Source organism: Dermacentor albipictus, chromosome 9 (assembly GCF_038994185.2).
Source record: "Dermacentor albipictus isolate Rhodes 1998 colony chromosome 9, USDA_Dalb.pri_finalv2, whole genome shotgun sequence".
NCBI classification, from domain to species: Eukaryota; Metazoa; Arthropoda; class Arachnida; order Ixodida; family Ixodidae; genus Dermacentor; species Dermacentor albipictus.
Genome location: NC_091829.1, coordinates 46,490,377 through 46,505,843, shown reverse-complemented (window position 1 = coordinate 46,505,843; position 15,467 = coordinate 46,490,377). Strand labels below are relative to the sequence as shown.

At 44.0% G+C, this 15,467-nt stretch overlaps 3 protein-coding genes across 9 annotated transcripts in view; 2 read left to right on the top strand and 1 right to left on the bottom strand.

Annotated features, from left to right (window-relative positions):
* Positions 1-15,467, top strand: part of LOC135897172 (leptin receptor gene-related protein) — a 416,125-nt gene that overhangs the window by 213,059 nt on the left and 187,599 nt on the right. The window lies entirely within an intron of this gene.
* LOC135897156 (iripin-2-like) overlaps positions 1-15,467 on the bottom strand; it is a 107,743-nt gene that overhangs the window by 57,304 nt on the left and 34,972 nt on the right. For 6 of the 7 annotated variants that reach the window (XM_070525623.1, XM_065425726.1, XM_070525624.1 and 3 more), the window contains one exon: positions 9,598-9,731. Coding sequence is in view for 3 of the 7 variants with exons in the window: in XM_065425726.1 (XP_065281798.1) it covers positions 9,598-9,731 (134 nt within the window). In the remaining 4 variants the exon portion in view is untranslated. Of the gene's footprint in view, positions 1-9,597; positions 9,732-15,467 lie in introns of those variants that run through there. The other variant, XM_065425729.2, reaches the window with a different exon arrangement.
* LOC135897155 (angiopoietin-1 receptor-like) overlaps positions 4,689-15,467 on the top strand; it is a 41,045-nt gene continuing 30,266 nt past the window's right edge. Inside the window, exons 1-4 of the mRNA XM_065425721.2 lie at positions 4,689-5,275; positions 9,619-9,696; positions 12,020-12,129; positions 13,495-13,684. Of these exons, the coding sequence (XP_065281793.1) occupies positions 9,654-9,696; positions 12,020-12,129; positions 13,495-13,684 (343 nt within the window). The 5' untranslated portion in view covers positions 4,689-5,275; positions 9,619-9,653. The remainder of the gene's footprint in view (positions 5,276-9,618; positions 9,697-12,019; positions 12,130-13,494; positions 13,685-15,467) is intronic.

The following is a 15,467-nucleotide window of genomic DNA, read 5'->3' as shown; positions in this document are numbered from 1 at the left end:
GCGGTTGCAAAAATGCCGAGCTACCGCCTCGCGTGCGGGTAATTGCACCCGGATGGGACTTGCCCGCATATGCAACGCTCTCAGCCACTCGTTCAGGAACGTTCACGAAGGCCCGTGATACACACGCACAAAATTTACTTCGCCAGAACAATGGTCATATCGTTACCCCAATTTTCGCTAAATTTGACATCGGTGGCATACGCAGTTCTACAGAGAGCAACACGATGACTTTTGCGCCGTTCGCAAGACAACCTCATATAACGCTCCAGAGCACTTGCGTATACGTAACTTACGGCAAAAACCTCAATTAGCGCCCACCCATTAAGCTTTGCCGACACATCGCCCACTACCTCGACCTTATACTTTCTCCAAACATATATATATATAAGTTAGCTGCCTCATTTATATCTCCGAGGACACTCAATCGCAGGCGCAATTCATGTCCTGCATGGAAAAAACCATAAAAGAGGGCTCGATAAATATTCGTTGCACCCCCAATAATTAAACCCAGGATCGAACGTGAAAATTTCGGAGCACATTGCAGTTATCATATGCCCCGTATTTCCGCAAAATATAATCTTTGTGTAAACGCAACGTTCTTTCGGGACATTGGAACCTCGTCAAGCTGCGATTGTGCAGCTTTTTGTTCCTGCCCTTGCATTTTCTTTTGCTGCAGAAAGGAACATGCGAAATAACGTTGAAAAGTTGAAAGAAAAAAAAAGTTGAAAAGATATACGAAAACGGCAGAGCGGCACTTGCAAGCACTTGCTAAACGAAGGTTCTTACGAAGGCTGTACTTAATCCACGTGCCTCTAGCTTGGCACATAGAATTGCGATTTATAGCGCAAAGTTCGCTGAACTTGACCGTGATGACATCTGTGTTGCGCCACTCGTAAAACACACCCACAGCGCTCCGGAGCACTAAGCACGCGCAATTTATTGCGAATACCGTAATTTACGCGCACACTTTGAACTCTGCGTAGAACTTGTTTATCATCACCTTGAGATTGGAGGAGTATACAAATACAGCACAATTCAAAAGAACGCAAGTAGTTTTCTATAGCATGAAAATGCCCTTAGTTTGCATATTATCCCGAAAGTTATTGTGCTTCTCGACGTTCGTGGTAGCAGAACTATAGGTTCTCAGAACGCGCTTGGCCACGTGTTGTTAACACGACGATGACAATTGCGCTAGCCTCGTACAATATAAATACCGCATTTTCGCCCCTTTATGTGTACCTGAAAGCCGCTTTGAACTGCTGATCGATCCCAAAGCAGTGTGAATACGGAAGAGATTTTTTTTCTGACGCGCGCGAACGAGCTCAGCCTTTCCGATATGTAAGCTTTTTTTTTTACGCAGTCGATGTCTTATACAGCTGCTGTGTTCTAAGTCTAAACACAAAATTTATTCCATTTGGTTTTGGTAAATTGGCTCCCTGACCACTGAACCTAAATCTCCTAAGTCACTAAATATAGCGACAAGATCGCTAAAATAGCAACACTGAATAAATACCGGTAAATCATAAAAAGCAAACCTGATCGTGTGTTTTCAAAGATGGTTAGGTTAGACGACCCCAAGAGACACGGTATGATGCAAGGGGTGGTAGAACAAACTTGTTTTCGACCGCCCAGCGACAGCTTTCTCATCAATTCAGGCTTGCAGGGCACGTCTCGCACCTCGGATTGCGCTAACCCTTAACTGCTTATCGTATGGCCAGCCGAGCGTCATCTGCTATGTGGCGGCGACGCCCGAAAAGCAATCCTGGCTTGCCAGCATATATTTCGGGGTTTGCGAAAAGTAAAGATTGTCGTGCCAGTGCTCCTTCGAGAAAAGATTTGGCGCTTACCAACGCTTCGTTTTCGCTCAAGTCTTACAGAAACAGTATTTTACGGTACCGCGGTCTGTCAATGTTTAACCTCTGGCACTGCTACTTGCCGCATGGTCTACCAAGAAGAAAAAGCACCGCCAAGTTGTGTTCCTGTGTGCTCGTTGTGCTCTCCGCGACGGCCCTCGAATGATGGAACTATATTCTTGAACGCCATGACTTGCCGTGCTGCAAATGACGGAAGCGATTGGTGACGTCACCGCCGTCATCTTTTTCGGTCACCATTTATGGCATGAGCAGCAGACGAAGGCAAATTCGCTTTTTGTTTTCTTGTTCTTGTTTGATGCGAATATGCGCATTCTTGGCATTGTCAGACCAACTTTCTTTTTGGCTATCTAGCTATCTCACCAAAAATATGGGCCGATACCGGAGATAGTGCAGTCTAAAGATATGTGCCGATCCCGAAGGTAGTTCAGTCTAAAATGCGGGCTGTTCATGGGGTTATGAGATACTGAATGAGTGCCGCTCTTCAGTGAAATTATATGACGTCAATTTGAGTGCGTGTCACTGGGTGTGTGTGCCCTAGCTTGGGGCAAGTGGGAATTAGCCACTGGGAATGTACCGCTTTTCAATGAGCCTCTTTGGCGACAAAATGGATCACTAAGTATACATAGTATGCACGTGACGTCACATCCGCTGCTGTCGTCTGCTTCCGCCATATTGTGGTACCTTATCAACAGGCGCGCGCATAGGCCTATAGGTTCCCCAAGATGGCGCTGCCGTAAACCGGAAGTCGCGGAGTATCGTTGAATGACGTACGTGCATACTATGTATACGTACCACTTGGTATGCGCGAGACTTTACAGCGACGCCGCCAGAATGCGCAGCGTGTCCAGACAAAAGCGCGAGAGAGGAGCGTTGCTGTAGTACACGTACGCCTCATAAACGACACATTTCCGCTATCCGCATACTTGGATAGTTATCGTAGAAGAGCTCTGTCCGATTTTTTTTTTTTTTCCTTGACAGATCGTGCAAGCAACAGCGCCGAGCGTTATGTTGAACGATCTGGACCACAAGATGCGATCTTGCCGCGAACTTTCAGTAAAATGAAAGCAGATGTAAGCAGCGCAAGAATAGTTTTAATTTTTTAAAGGAAGAAACGTGGTCGCTGTAAAGTCACGTACCCGCGCAAGGATGCTGGTCCATCCTATTTAATAACGACTGAAATGTACAAACAAAATAATCGAATCAACAAAGTTATGTGGCTCCCTCCAGTTTATCATGGTCCAGCAAGCCAGCCGTAATCGGTAATGCCCAAATCGCATACCCCACGTATGGCAACGGAAGTTGGTCTCAAAGACCATGTTTAGTGGGACAAAGGCGCCAAAAGAGATCACAACTGCCGGAAACACGAGATGTCCGCCGTTTTGAAAAGCACTCACTTCTTCGCACAACCAAAAGGTTGGACTGCGTCACGTTACGCAACGACAGGAGGACCACTGAGAAGGTCACGTCGTTCTTTTTGTACAACTCGACTAGACACCCCGTTTCTGTACGTTGTATGCGTGATTCCAACGAAAGTATGCACTGCACACTTCACTTTACCGAGTGCTTACAGTATCTGCTACAGTATACTAGAAGGGTTACGAGAGGGATGAGCCATTGCATTCTTTGCGTGCGTAGGGGACACGATCCATTGCTGATGATGAGAGTTTTTATACCATTGGACCGGACGATGTGTTTTTACAGCGAAGCTGTTTACGGCTAGGTTCTGGCGGATCTCGTCTCCGCGGACATAGACCAACTTTCCATACATGGGCCGATCCCGAAGACAGTGTAATGCCGGGCCGACCCACGGCGGAGGTGAAGCAGGTGTTAAGCACTCCCGATACATGGGCCGATCCCGAAGATAGTGAAATAACGGGCCGACCCACGGCGGAAGTGCAGTTCGCCATTAAATTCACAGCTTGGCTGGTCATCCTTCGTCACACAGTGGAAATGCACAAATGTTCTTTTTTTTTTTTTTCAAGGTCATCTGGAGCATGAACCACTTAAGGCTTTCGCCTAATTAGTGTGAATACCATGGAAACTGTCGTTGCTGAATGCCGTGGAGTTGAGACACGGAAAACTAATTCGAAACGCCGCCCAAATTTCCTGCACCGTGCTGCCACCTCGTGACAGACCCCCACTGCCCTTAATCTCGCAGCATGGCCTCGGAGATTGTGCGAGCGCGATCTAGGAGGCCATGTTAGAAAAACATCAGCTAGTTTCGGTTTCGTTTACTTGCGGCTTACTAACGTTTTTTAGCTCCACAACGTTCTCGGTTTACTCAATGTACTCCGAGAAGTCCGGCACTGGCTTCAGTCGACGACCACGTGTTATAGCCGTACGATCAATTGCTCTATCTTTTTTTTTTCTATTTGCGTAATCATCGAAGTGGCCGTGCAAGTCATAGCAGCAACGCCAAGTGAAAGAGGCGAAAGTCACGAAGTTGTGGAAGCATAGATGGAAGCAAATACTCAACGGGCACTGAAATATATAGGTGTTCTGTGACTGAAGAAATTTGTTGCATGCGAACACGGCGTTATATGCGCCGACCCTGACGAAGTCCGGCTGAAGTGCGACTGGTGCAAGTCCTTCTCTCTCGTCGCAATGACGCAAATACATCTTACCTAATTAGAAAGCACAGTCAAAATAATATTCAACTAAAGAAAGCTGCACTTGCTGAAGTTTTGCACTGTTATGCCAATGCGTGAATGTGCACGTCAATCAGCGCCGCGGGATCTCCGTGGAAATCTAATTCGGCCTTTACCAGTGTTCACACACAGCTGGGCACACGTGTTGGCATTTCATGTAGGCGCGGTCACAAACACACTTCCACGGCTCGTGCAGACGACGGGCCTGTGTTGTTGGCCCGAAGAAAATCGTCCACTTTGGACGAGGTTCAACCTTTCGGCCTGTCGTGGTGTACAGACGCGCTGGCAGCTAGCTCGCTTCCGGTGCCCTTCGCTTGAATATCTGGCGTGTACTCCGTACCTGTCCGCTCCTCTCCGTCCTGTTTGCATGAGAGGCGTTTCACGCCTGTCCGACCGGTTTTGCTTCTGGTTTTATGAACACGCGCGTAGCGCACGCCGGAGTAGGACGCCACCCATGCAACATGGCGGCGAAACCAAGCCGTTTTCAGTGCGCTGGGAGTTTCATCTGAGCCGTGTGCGGTGAAGAGCGAGACCATGTGAAATGCGCCCGCAAGTGCCGTTACCCGATCCCTCCGAGGCTTCGTCCGCCAGTTCGTGAGCCTCACTTGCCGCTTGAAAACCCAGCGCGCCGTAAGGAAAGTCTCTCCGTTCTTTTGTTTCGCTCGTGACGGCAAGCGAGTGTGCCGCTGAAGGATTGCTTGCGCGGGCACTGTCTTGTCAACGACCTATGGATTGCTCGTCTCACTGATTTTTGTAAGTATTACTCCTACACCTGTACATTTTGCCCTGCGTTGCACGATCGCACAGATTCCAAGGATTCCAGCAGGCTGTTGTCATCGACGACGCTGTCGCAGCTCGATCGCTCGGTCTCACTCCGCGAGAATTTCGGCTGCTAGCCGATGTGGCCGTTAGCTGTTGACATGAGGCCGAAGAGATTATCGCCTTGCGTATCCGGATAACTTTCCGGATCAACTTCCAGAACGTTTGTTGATGCCGGATGTTGTTCCGCTTCACGGCGTGCAGGTGGATTTGAGAAGTGTTCGCTGCTGATCGCGACCATATAAACATCGCGTACCTTTTAGCAAATAGTCAAGAAATACCAACTAAAAAAAAAAAATGCCCGGCCGTAGCCGCTTTGTCTTCAGACAACTGTATGAGTAAGTGAATAAAACGCGAAATTGCTGGCCCGTGTCCAGGCGCGCACGTGAAGCGACGCGTGCACAAGCGTAGTCACGCTAACTCGTTAAAGTTATCTCGTACTATTTTCTCTATCTCTCTCTTTAACGTTAGCAGTACGGGTGAACTCCAGAGTTGACATAGGTGTTGTTGAACCTCGTAATGTTGTTGAACGCACGTTGAGTGAGCAGATGAAATGTTTCTCAATGCAGCGCATGCAAGCGTAGCTCATAAGCATGACACCTTGCGGCAACGTCCGCCCAACCATCCCGCGATCGTGACTCGCGAGGAAGTGTTACAGGTTCCCCCATTGATTCACTCCTTAAAGCGTGTCATGGCACTTCGGCGATCGCCGACACGTACACCGTGACGCCAGCGCTGGCTAGTTGCTGCCCGCATTGCAACCCAAAGCAAGCACAATTGATTTCACTCGGTCCAGTGACATTGCTCGATCGCGGCCTAAACGAAACCAGGCGTGCATGCTTGGTAAACGTGAAGGTATTCAGAAATGCCAGTTGTGCCCAGGTGTGGAAGACACGCCCTAATCGCTATGCATAATATAGGTGCAACTAGTTTCAGCTAGACTGACCGTGTCACCTTGTTTCCCAATATCTTGTGTTTTCATTTGCTCCTAGCGTGTGGCAAGTTGGAGTAGTATTTATTTACTTATTTATTTATTTATTTGTCAGAATGCACCTTTACAATGTTGCAATGGGATGAGCTAGGGATGTGACATAAATATACACGCAGAAATCCACTGATCTCTACTTTAGTATGTAGCGCATAGAACATAGTACAGATCATTGGATAAATCGATTGACTAGGTAAGACCGACAGCGGTGTTAAATTGTACTCAAAACAAAGATGACAATGCACACAAAGAAAGAAATGCTGCATACAAACAATAAAAGCAAAAGGGGGGAATTAATTACTAAGATTCAAAAGGACATGTATACATACATCCACTGAGAATTACGAGAGCAAACAAAAAATTTCAACTGAGATGATACCAACATCCGGCAGCAAATGATCCAACTGCATTGACTGCATAAAGTTGTGTTCACAAATTCTGATACTGTTTATGGTCTTACACTATGCACAATGCAGTTTCACAAACAATACTGAAGAAAAGAGATTTTTCTCATTCCCAAGGACGTCATCACGGCTGCCAGTAACCATTTTCAGGTAGCCCAATCTTCACTCTTCTGTTGCACTATAGACGAGTACTGCTTAGTTTAATCTATGTTCACTAATGGTACGTTTGACTGGTTCCTACCACGCTCCAACTCAACAATAGGGAGCCCTCTTTATATTAGAGTCGGAGAAAGCCTGCCCCAGCCAAATGATTAGCTGTTCCCAGAGCAGTTGGAGTAGCCACGTAATCAAGATTCTGTTGGATCTAAGTTGCGCTCCCAGCTCAAAGGCCTCCGAGCACCCTGAGCTAAAGCACGGTGCTTTGAATGAACCAGACAAATGTGTTCAGAACACTCAATTTTGACCTGCCAAATGTAGACAGTATTGTGAGAGTGCTCCAGAGGGCTCGAAATTGACAAGTCAAATACAGAATGTTTACTTTACCTCATGATCCAACATTGAACATGAAAGTTGTCCACAAAGTCTGGGGCCAACTCCTCAGGACTTCATTGATATGTGTGGCCAATGCATGTACACCCAGCCACAAAATATTGTGGGGCACGAGATTTGAGAAAAAGCTGAATATATGCGCAACCTCGCAACGCAGTATGGTATTTGCATTTTGGGCCTCGACCAGAATATGCTAACATCATTGCCGTATACAGTTTTACCGGCTACTGCCACAAGCTGCTCGGGAATGTTTTCGGAAATCCCATGGTCCATAAACTTTTGTCGCCGGGTGTACATTCAGCAGTATTTCCTCTCATGACAATGAAGACTGCACTAAGTAATACATAATCACTCTGAAATGTGAGCAGGACAGAACAATTCGTAATGCCTCTTACGCATGAACCAAAGTCCATTGTCCAAGTGTTGGGCAGCTGGTTTCTAAACATGGTAGTTTTGAAACTGTACCAAAGCCTTGAGTCATTCCACAGTAATGAATGCAATGTGAGCGAAGCTGTAAATGTAGAGACACATTCTAAACAGTTTCTGTCAGTTTAGCATGTGAGCTTTCCACTTTTCTATATTTATAATAAAAAGAAGTATGCACATCTAACAGACATGTTGAAATCTATATGAAGCGAAGCTTTGGTGAAGCAGTTATGCAATTCAATGCTTTACAACAACACTGATGTGTACAATTTACTTTCATGCTATGCAATGCGTAATATCATGCAATGTTTATGTTTATCCACCAAAAAGGTCACAACTTTATATTCAATCAATTTTTATGTTTATGCACTACATCACTCATAAGTTACGTTGAAACCAACTCCATATCAAGCATGTGCACAGTTTGAGTCGAGACGTGTACGCAATGTCACAAGGACAAAGGCAATGCATGATGCTTTTCGGGGGAAGAATGGTGATGACAGGTGCATGCACAGAAAAGGACAACACATATCAAGCAATATTTAGGAATTCTATACCTCTTGTGTCACAGAGAAGCATGACCATTCTGGACAGGCACATACTCGGTGGCAGAGATACTCTGTGGTTACATCAAACAAAATGAAGTAAATCAAAGAATTAGTTAAATATGATTTCACCATTCCATTAAGAGGTTGGTACACTTTAGAGACGCCTGTGAGCCAACATTATAGGCAGAAGTTTTATGTAGGAAGTTATTTTTCTTTTTACGCAGAACATAGCTGAATGTATGTGGTCAGTATATAATATCAGCCCATTCGCTGGTATACTTATTCACCGCGCATATAACCTTTTTGGGTGTGTGTGTGAGTGTGTGTGTGTGTGTGTGTGTGTGTGTGTGTGTGTGTGTGTGTGTGTGTGTGTGTGTGTGTGTGTGTGTGTGTGTGTGTGTGTGTGTGTGTGTGTGTGTGTGTGTGTGTGTGTGTGCGCGCGCGCGTGTGTGTGCGCGTGTGTGCACATGTCTGTGCGTGTGTGTGCACGTGTGTGTGTCCACAAGTGCATCATCCGAGATAGCAACCCACCTAGGAGCAGTCAGCAGCCAGGCAGGCATGCCAAACTCTGGAAAATAGGCAAAGACAGGTTCACTTTAAAAGTAAATAAAAAAAGCTTATCCTATGACATCATACTCTGTCCAAAATTACACCGCTGTTCCCCACAGACAGTTCATGGTGCACTATACTTGCCTTGTAGAACTTTACCAGAGTTGGCCTGCAGGGGTAACTGTTAGTGATGGTTATGCATACTCTTCCATTGTACCTTCACCTTGATAAGATTTTAAGCCATTCTGTAGCATTACAGGTCTGTTCACAATTTTCCATTTCTTTTATTGCAGAACTGTGTGCAACTTGATGTGTATGTTGATGGAGACAGTACAGTATGCTGCCTTTGCTTGCACCTTTAAAGGAAGAGAGATTTGTGAAAGGCTCAACAAGCATTTAAGACTTCTTGCTTTCCTATTGTATCTAGAAGACCTGTGGCACTGATGGTCCTCAAATGACATTACGAAGGTGTTACACACCAATCCTCCATGACATTGAAGTTTTGACTAGTCGGTGTGGTGTTTCCTATGTGACTAGTGGCCAAGTGATGTAATGTTGGTTCTCCTAACCTGCTACCACATACATCTGTGCAATCAAGTTCCTTGAATCCTGTAACCCACTTTGTTTATTATTATTGTTTTACACTGACAAGATTTAGATTCTTTGTTCTAAAATTGACCCTGTGATGAGCTCATCTCATTGGGCTCATGAGGTGTGGAAACAAATGAATGAAATCACACCCAGAGCGATAAGCAGGGGAACCTGCAAAATGTTACCCTTAGAAATGCTTACTTGGCATTTTCACGTGTGCAGCCCTTGTTCCTGGTTGCTTGGAGAAGTAGGCTGGCATGGAGCGACGTTGGCTTTGGCTTCTTTTCACATGGCTTCCAGGTGAGTACTCATCTCCAGCATTCTCCTGCAGAGTTCTGGAAAGGCAATGGAAATACAATTGTACTACCTTGAGACCTATTGTCTCATTTAAGCAGAGTGCTTAGGCTTTTTTTCTTCCTGTGATTAATGCATTAGCATTCTTAGGATACTTCACATACTTTCCAGAGACTGCTTATCTATCTATGTATCTAAGTTTGTATCTAACCAGTTTCCCACCTACCTGGGTCACTGGGTAGTCAGTGGTCAAATGGGTAGTCCACCAGGCTGCTGTGCTGAGGCAACAGGGTTCAAAACTAACCATCAGATCAATTTGGGTCACTGAGTATGTGGCAACGTGAGCATATGTGCCACTCTTCAATGAACCTTTTTCACGTTGACATGGGCCGCTGTAGAAACGAGACTGTGTAGGCACCACTGTTCGAGAAAACTCTTTTATGCCGACTTGGAGTACTGGATACATGCCACTCAGTCTGTACTGTTCTCTAATGAACCTATTTGATGCCAACTTGGGTCAATGGGTATGTGCCAGTACGTGTGTGCTGCTCTTCAATCAACATCTTTGATGCCAACTTGGGTAACTGGGTATGCGCTGCTCTACAACGACAAAAAAGATCCCTTAAATTTCTCCTATGCTGAGCGGAATTAAACTCGCGTCACAATGGTTCCTCAAGACAGCAACTCAGCGCATTAGCAGGCTGTGGCATAAATGCACTGGGTATGTGCCGCTTTTCAATGAACCTCTCGCCAACTTGGGCCACAGAGAGTGTGCCACCTGGTGCGTGGCAAATTAGTGAACAATTCTCAGCATTTACTGGCGCGCCACGCTTCTCATCACTCAGAGGCCATACACATACTTCTCGGAAGTGCCACTAAATGGTGCAACATGTCCAGAAAGAAGCATGAGAGAGGAGCTTGGTTGCCGCATGATGCGTTTCTAAATGTTTGCACACACCGGCGCACCATGCATTTCAGTAGCCATGTGCAGGCTTCACAGTGCCAGCACTAGGTCACACTGCGTGTTCTTAGGGAAGTGCTTAAAAGAAGTACTGCTGCAGTACATGCCTTACGAAACTCGTTTCGACAGTGGCAATACATTATATTGCTCTATTGACTCAATGCTAAAATGCATTACCGTCGACGGTCATCGTGACATGGGTTCTGCCGAACTTTATATTTATGAATTTTATTTCTAGTGTCAACTAGTAACATCCAGTGTTCCAAGTTGGCCATAAGCGGCTAGAAACTTGCAAACCACAACGTGGGGAGAAGAGCCAAAAAAAGCTATCGCTTAAAAAGCATCATCAGTATCCCTCCATTGTAGTGTGGCATGACCCAGAAAGTTGAGAACTAGCATGATTTCCGAGATTATATGGCACCCGGAGTTACCCATGGCCCGTTGAAAAATCTCAGAGTGCTGGGACTTATGTCAAATCCTCTAACCACCAGGTGCGTGCATCATCTGTGTAGGTGTTATTTAATGACTGCAAGTAAGAAAATTAGGTGATTACCAGCCCTGCAGCTTTGCCAGGATTGTTTCAACAGTATAAATCACTTATCTATACCCAATTTAGCCAATGTGGTATTTAGTTGAAGTTGACCTTTAAAGGGGTCAATAAGGCGAACATTAAGCCAAATTGAAGTGATAAGTATAAATGCAATGTATAGCATTTTACAATTAAGCTGAAAGCATAGTGCTAGTTGGGGAGTATTTGTAGTTTGAGCCCTCAACTTTTCACAAATGTTGAAGATACAAAATTCAACTAATCAGGAATGTCCGCAGCACTCTGTCACAGCTAATCTGTACTGTGTCTCAGGTGGACTATATTGCTCATCTGTGTGCTGCATCTACTAGCGTGCTTAAGGCTGAGAAAATTTGCATGTTACGGATGAATATAGCAAATATTACAATTTTGTGAACAGGACTTTTTTGTGCAACTCGCTTAGCCAAAGTCAAAATGTCAATGAAATTGCCACATTAATTTCTCCTACTTCACAATGTGTGGCCAAATATTTGCTACAGATCTACAAGGTCCACTTTTCTTGCATTCAGTAAACTTGATGCCTCAACCTTTCTTTAATTATTTTTTCTATATCTGTCAATTGTTTAGATATTTGACAGCTTGAACACCAAAGTTAGAAAAATGTGCTCCCAAATGTGGCTATAGTATAACATTTTCCCTCAAATGCAAAACAAGTTTACTTCAGTTTGATTGGGCAGTTCCTCAAAGAGAGCATTTATGCATGTCACAAATTTTTATTGGCAAGTAAACATTACTCCCAAGCCAAAGCTTCCTCCTAAGCCTTGCCTCTGCGCACCATGCAGCCTGCAACTCCCTCAAAGGACCTCGAATCGTCTCGCTGGAGAACTCAACAGAGACCACACTGGATATCAAGTGGACCCCAGTGGCCTCAACAAATGTCAACCAGTACACGGTAAGCATACCAGTCATGTGTCAAAATAGCTCTACTGAGATGTCATGGAAAGGAAAACGTTGTGCATTCCCTCATTCATGATATTTTATGTGCATCTTTGTCATAGAACATTGGCACTAGTTAGGGAGTGCTTAGAAACAGGAACAGCGCAACGCAGGACGAGCAGTTTCTTATTCTAAAGATGAACCAACCAGCCCCATTGAACACCCTCTAAACATAGTTGCTGTTTGAGGTGCAAGGTGACATTATTATTTTTTCTTTATTAGTGTAAGTAACAACTAAAAGCACAGTACAGTGAAATCTCATTAATACGTAGTTGGTGGTTAACGTAGATCAGGTACGCACTAAGTGGTGTACTAATAATTAATTGACAATAACAGAGATGAATGGCTATAGACTTACGGGCAAAAAATCTGTTAATTCTTACTTATACATACACACAGACAGGTTATATTTGCAAGCAAGCAGCAAAAAGTCTGTTATGCTCATTTGCAACTGTGGCGGCCATGCAGCAACGATAGAATCCTAAAACTCAGCATGACTAAGAACCAATTTCTCCATCAGTCCCTACTTCTCTGCAAACGCCCTCTGACGGTCAATGCACTAGCTGCATCGGATATGGAAGGGCCATCATCCACACCACCTATAGCGACAACGTGGAAGCACTAGAAGCTATGCGAGCAGAAAACACATTATGGCTACCATGTTTTGACGTCATTATTGGTGGTGACTGCAGTACGGGAAAGGTCCATGCGCTTCAATTTCGCTATCCATGGTCTGCACGCTTGTGTGTGCCAAAAAATGAAGTAACTACTACACACGAACCATCTGGCATGCATTAAGCGACTACGGCTTAAGCGGTCAGTCAATACATCATGCTCAATGGCAACAGGGCAGGAGATTCATTGCGACTATACTTTAACCGGACTTGCTTGTTAAGCAGGTATGCAATAATGAGGTTTTAGTGTAGTGCCTTCAGCATTATATGCTGCATGACAGTGAGCTGATGGTGCAAAACAGAGGAAAATGTAACATAAACAAGACAAGAGCACTGGCAATACAGTGTCAATAATGGCAAATAATATGCAAGCATAATGTTAAAAGGCCATGTAAATTGAGCCAATTTTTACTAAATTAAAAGAAAAGGTGTTTCTAATGCTATTATAAAGGTTTAATTGTTTTCAATTCCTTTTTTTTTTTTTAACAGTGAGCTCCAGGGTCTAGCGGCAATGTAACCACTACTCCAAGAGGTTTGGCTGTTTTGGATCATCTTGCCTGCGATGTATTGTGGTGTGAAATAACTTGAACATCAGTGTGACTTTCCTATTTTTGGCAACCTGTTTTATTGGAGAGATGTGATTGCAGGTTCGTGCCAGCCCAATTCAGACCTATGGCCCCCTGTTAGGTCCAAGCCAGGAGTGGAAATACACAAGTGCTCGCCAGGCTGGCCTCTTGGGCCTGCACCCAGGCACCCTGTACAATGTTAGCGTGTGGGCCGATACAGCCGAGGGCCCCAGCGAGACCACTTCAATAGTGGTTTGGACGGAAGTTGGAGGTTTGTCTGCTTTCTTTGCTTTACTAGGTTAGCCATTATGGGTTGCTCTACCTTCAATTTGAAAGCAACATGGTTGTAGAAAAATGGAAAGGTAGGCCACTTCAGGCAGGGCTATCCTAACATCCCAAATACACTACTCTGGCAAAAATAATGTAGGAAAAACAAGCAATAAGAAAGTCTTAAAATGCACTACACAGATAAGCTCAAGTCGCAGGCACACAAACAGTGTCACTTTATGTTGAAAAAAGAAGAATAAACCACAACGTCAATATGTCATTATCATTGGCATCGTCACAAGGTTCACTAAAATTAAACTTTTAACCCCTTAAGGGAACTTAAATTTTTTTTTCAACAAAATATCTTTACCATAATGGCTTATTTTATTGTTACATGATATGCTTAATGACGTGGTTAAAACGCACAAATATGACTGCAAATAGCATAGCAAAACTAATCCAATAAAAGCAATGATTATGATAAAATGTCTACATAGCCATCCATGTTGAAAAAGAAAAGAAAAAACACTGTTTCCTTTGTGCACAATATGTCATTCAAAAAGTCGCAAACTGACTAAGTCATGAGCCAAATAGTGACAATTGCTCATAATGAACCAAGGTTGTCAAAATTCCTTAAAGACTTCAAAGGGAAGATAAGAAGAGCATGCAGGTAGTGTTATCTGTTATCAGTGGCGCTTTCTGCTGTATATTTGCCTCAGATGAACACCTAAGTTCAGTTTGAGAACATTTGAAAGCAGGTAAGGACACCACAAAGGGTCAGTGACTTTATTGCTCTGTCAGTTTTAGGAGTAGAAGAGTTAGAAAGCTTGTGTGTTTGGCATGTTTGGTGGTAGGCAGAGATATGCTTCACCAAGAACCCAATGAGTACACTCACCACAGGAATAGATTCTCAAATATTTTGTATAAATTGCTTCATCTCCAGCAGCTGACTGATGTGGCTGATGGCAAAAGAAAGGCAAGCCACGAACATTCAAACGACCTAGCTGTCACCTGTTTAAGAGAAACTGAATGCACAATATGGCTTTTAATATTGAAGGATTTGTGCGGTATCAATATTTCTGTATGGTCTACAATTTACATTGCTCATGATGCTTAAGTGACATCAGCAACAACTGTCTCTAATTATTAAAGATAGGAAACTTGATACGAGGTGATAATTTCTGCATATCAATATAAATAGTAGTAGCAGATATCATAATGTGTCAGTAAGAACATTAGACATTAATTTTCAATTAACAGTTATATAGTTACATTATATCACATTCCACTTGTGGAATCAAAGCTGGTCGAAGCTAGTCTGTGTCCAAAAGGTGTTTCTTTATCTTTATTATGAAGTCATTTCACCCCAAATTCAGGGATGTGCAATCAAACTCTTTATAACGTAGTCACATTAGACACAAACTGTTTTATCCGATAGTCATTATAGGCATCACAGAGCTATATACAGTTAAGCCTCGATATAACAAACTTCAATATATGGAAATCACGATATAACAAACTATTTAACTTTCTAAAAGTTCTTGTCCATGGAACAATATGTATTCTGAACCTCAACATAATAAAATTCCACTGCCACTGTGATAAAAAAACAAGGCAATGAATGAAACCGCCGCAGACGAAGATGGTCAAATGGTTGAATTACATGTGGCTGCTCGCAAACACAGTGAAAATCGAGAGCCGCACAACAGAACGGAGCCGGCAAAGCGGAGCAGCAAGACTTTCGCACCACCATGTCCCGCATTAAGTCCAAGTGCAATGAGATCCTA